The sequence below is a fragment of the Onthophagus taurus genome, chromosome 8, assembly GCF_036711975.1.
Source record: "Onthophagus taurus isolate NC chromosome 8, IU_Otau_3.0, whole genome shotgun sequence".
Taxonomy (NCBI): domain Eukaryota; kingdom Metazoa; phylum Arthropoda; class Insecta; order Coleoptera; family Scarabaeidae; genus Onthophagus; species Onthophagus taurus.
This window is the reverse complement of record NC_091973.1, coordinates 16,431,341-16,433,915: the sequence shown is the minus strand read 5'-3', so window position 1 is coordinate 16,433,915 and position 2,575 is coordinate 16,431,341. Positions and strand designations below refer to the sequence as shown.

At 35.9% G+C, this 2,575-nt stretch overlaps 1 protein-coding gene across 1 annotated transcript; it reads right to left on the bottom strand.

The window, feature by feature from the left end:
- Window positions 1-1,196: 1,196 nt before the first annotated feature.
- On the bottom strand, window positions 1,197-2,352 carry LOC139431117 (uncharacterized). Its single transcript, XM_071198718.1, has 2 exons — window positions 2,248-2,352; window positions 1,197-2,182 (listed from the first exon to the last, which is right to left on the bottom strand). Coding segments are annotated over exons 1-2 (900 nt in total). The 5' UTR covers window positions 2,249-2,352; the 3' UTR covers window positions 1,197-1,283.
- Between the last annotated feature and the right edge of the window lie 223 nt (window positions 2,353-2,575).

Sequence of the window (2,575 nt, the reverse complement as noted above, 5' to 3'; positions counted from 1 at the left end):
ATAAACAAACCGCAACCTTTCTTATATGGTTTTATATAAAATCCGCTACCTACGGCCTTTGCTTCCATAGCCTTGTTATGTCTTCGTTCTTCATCTAATTGCTCTCTAGCTGTTTTCGCGTTGTTTATAGTTCTTGCAATAGCGGCAGCACCACCGCCGATACTACCTAGGGCACCTAAAGCTGCGAACAGGGGAATTAAAGGTAAAAATCCTCCCGTTTTCGGAATTCGAATAACTCGACCTCTAGGTTCGGAAATTCTTTTTCTTATCTTTTTCAAAGCTCCGTACGCCGCTTTAACGTTTGTCAACAAATTCTTAGCACCTGATCTCGATATTGCGTTGCGAGCGAATCGAAGTGCATCTACAAAAGATATAGCTCCACCACGCTTTACACGCGTTCGGACTTTTTTTAAAGGTCGTCGACCCGTACGATTTCTTTTTCTACCTACGCCCATACCGACCGCTACTTTTGCTTTCATTAAGGCGGCAACTGCGGACGATGCCACTTTTTCTCCAAGAGTAGACTCTTTATTTCGTATTCGTTCTTTCGCTGCTTTATATAATGCTCTGTCTGCGTCGTGTCTAAATTTTAAATTTGAACTGACCGTATATGCTATATCGTGTTTCTTACACGCTTCGTCTAATGGATTCACGCCTCGATCTCCTCTCGATAATCTCTTTTCCAACTTGGTACCCGGTCCACAAAAATTATATCCTGGCAAATGAAGTTCTATCGGAAGTTTATCTATCAACTTGTTAAAAAATCCTCGACCAATTCGTTTGCCTGTCAAACGATAACTGTTACGATTAGGTTCTAACAAATTCATTTTATAATTTCACTCCTTCTTCCTTTTCTTCACAGTTAAAAACTAGAAATGAAGCTCTGCTGTTGTGCTTTAAGCTTTTATTCCTTTTAAATATTTTACAAAAACAGTTTTGGTCTTAATTTATACTTAAATCTATTAATATTATTATTATTATTATTCAGCTACACTTAAATCTACTAATATCCTAAAAATTAATTGTTACTCAGTTAAAAACATTTCGATTACTCTACAATGCTAAAACGTTCTTGATATATATTTAATCTATAATCTACATCTAAATATTTTTCTAATAACTTATTTACGTTTCTTATCCTAGTCTTAAATCTAATTCCGTCCAACATCTTTTCTTCCCAGTCACTTATCCTTGATTGTCTGTAAGCAAACGTCCAAGTGTGCATTCGGTACACTCTATTTTTCGATTCGCAAAACGTCACTTTTTTTTCCATTTTATTCACTTCACATCTTCATTAATGCGTGCAAATCTAAATCCAGTAATATCTTATCCATACCGTATACGAGCAGTTCTTTAGTTACGCACAAATGTTCACTTGGTGCACCGTTTGAAGCAACCAATATATTCGATTTTATATCACCTTGCATTGTTGATACCACATCGATCACGCTATCGTAATAATTTTTATATTCCATACACTTTAATACTTCTACCCTACTCGAAACTAAATCGCTAAGTTTCCACAATTCGTGTAACGAGTCGTAAGCCAGGTAAAATATTTCTGACCCCCTTTCCATTTTCAACACTTTTCGTACATTTTCTATCCATTGGCTGCTGCAGGTCACGCCGCTTACAACGAAATGTGGTGGTGTCGATAAATCACCAACAAAACTATTCATAATCAATTGTCTGCTATTAATCACATTTTTCCATTCGTCTTCGGTAAAAGTTATGCATTGTCCTTTTCCCATTAATCTTATAACCGGATCAAAATGTAGATTGGCAGACATGCCAACCGATATCCATTTCGTTCGACTTTTATTTAAATAATATGTACTCTCGGAGAATAATGGCGCTTGATTACCTTTTTGGAGATTATTTTTCACTGCTTCATTTAATACTACGTTACTTGTGAAAGGTAACTTTCCACAATTTTCTACATAATGTTGTTGATTGCTAGGAAATACGTACTCCGCTAAGTCGGAAGCCAACAAATTAATTCCATCGAATACCACATCCTTTTTTCTTTGATTATCACTTCCTAGCGACACATTTGTTGCAGTTGTCTCATTACAATTACCCTCCATTTTGATGTTTCGGGCAGGTTTTTTATTTTCACCCTTTTCAAATGAATTTACAGCAGCTCTCTTAGTTGGACATTTGGGGTTCGGTCTGGTTGCCACTAAACATCAATATTATTGTTTACATTAGTACATTATCTACTTGTATTACATTTGAATTACTTACTCGTTACGTTAAAAATCCTCTGTACTAAATGCACCAAAAATCTACACGATATTTTTAATATGTACTAAATACACAAAAACCTTACTCTGAAGCACAACACTCTGCGGTACAACTTCGACCAACGTTTGTATTTATAGCAATACATAAGGTTGCTGGTGGGGGGAGTAATATTTCACATCATTACCGAATATATCTATTATACATGTTCTAACACGTCATTATATCGTGAGACGTCAGACAAAACGCATGACAAATTTATTAAGAAGCTCTTAAAAAATATCTCGCAGGTGGATCATGACTCATCTACTAACAAGTTAGTTGACCTCCT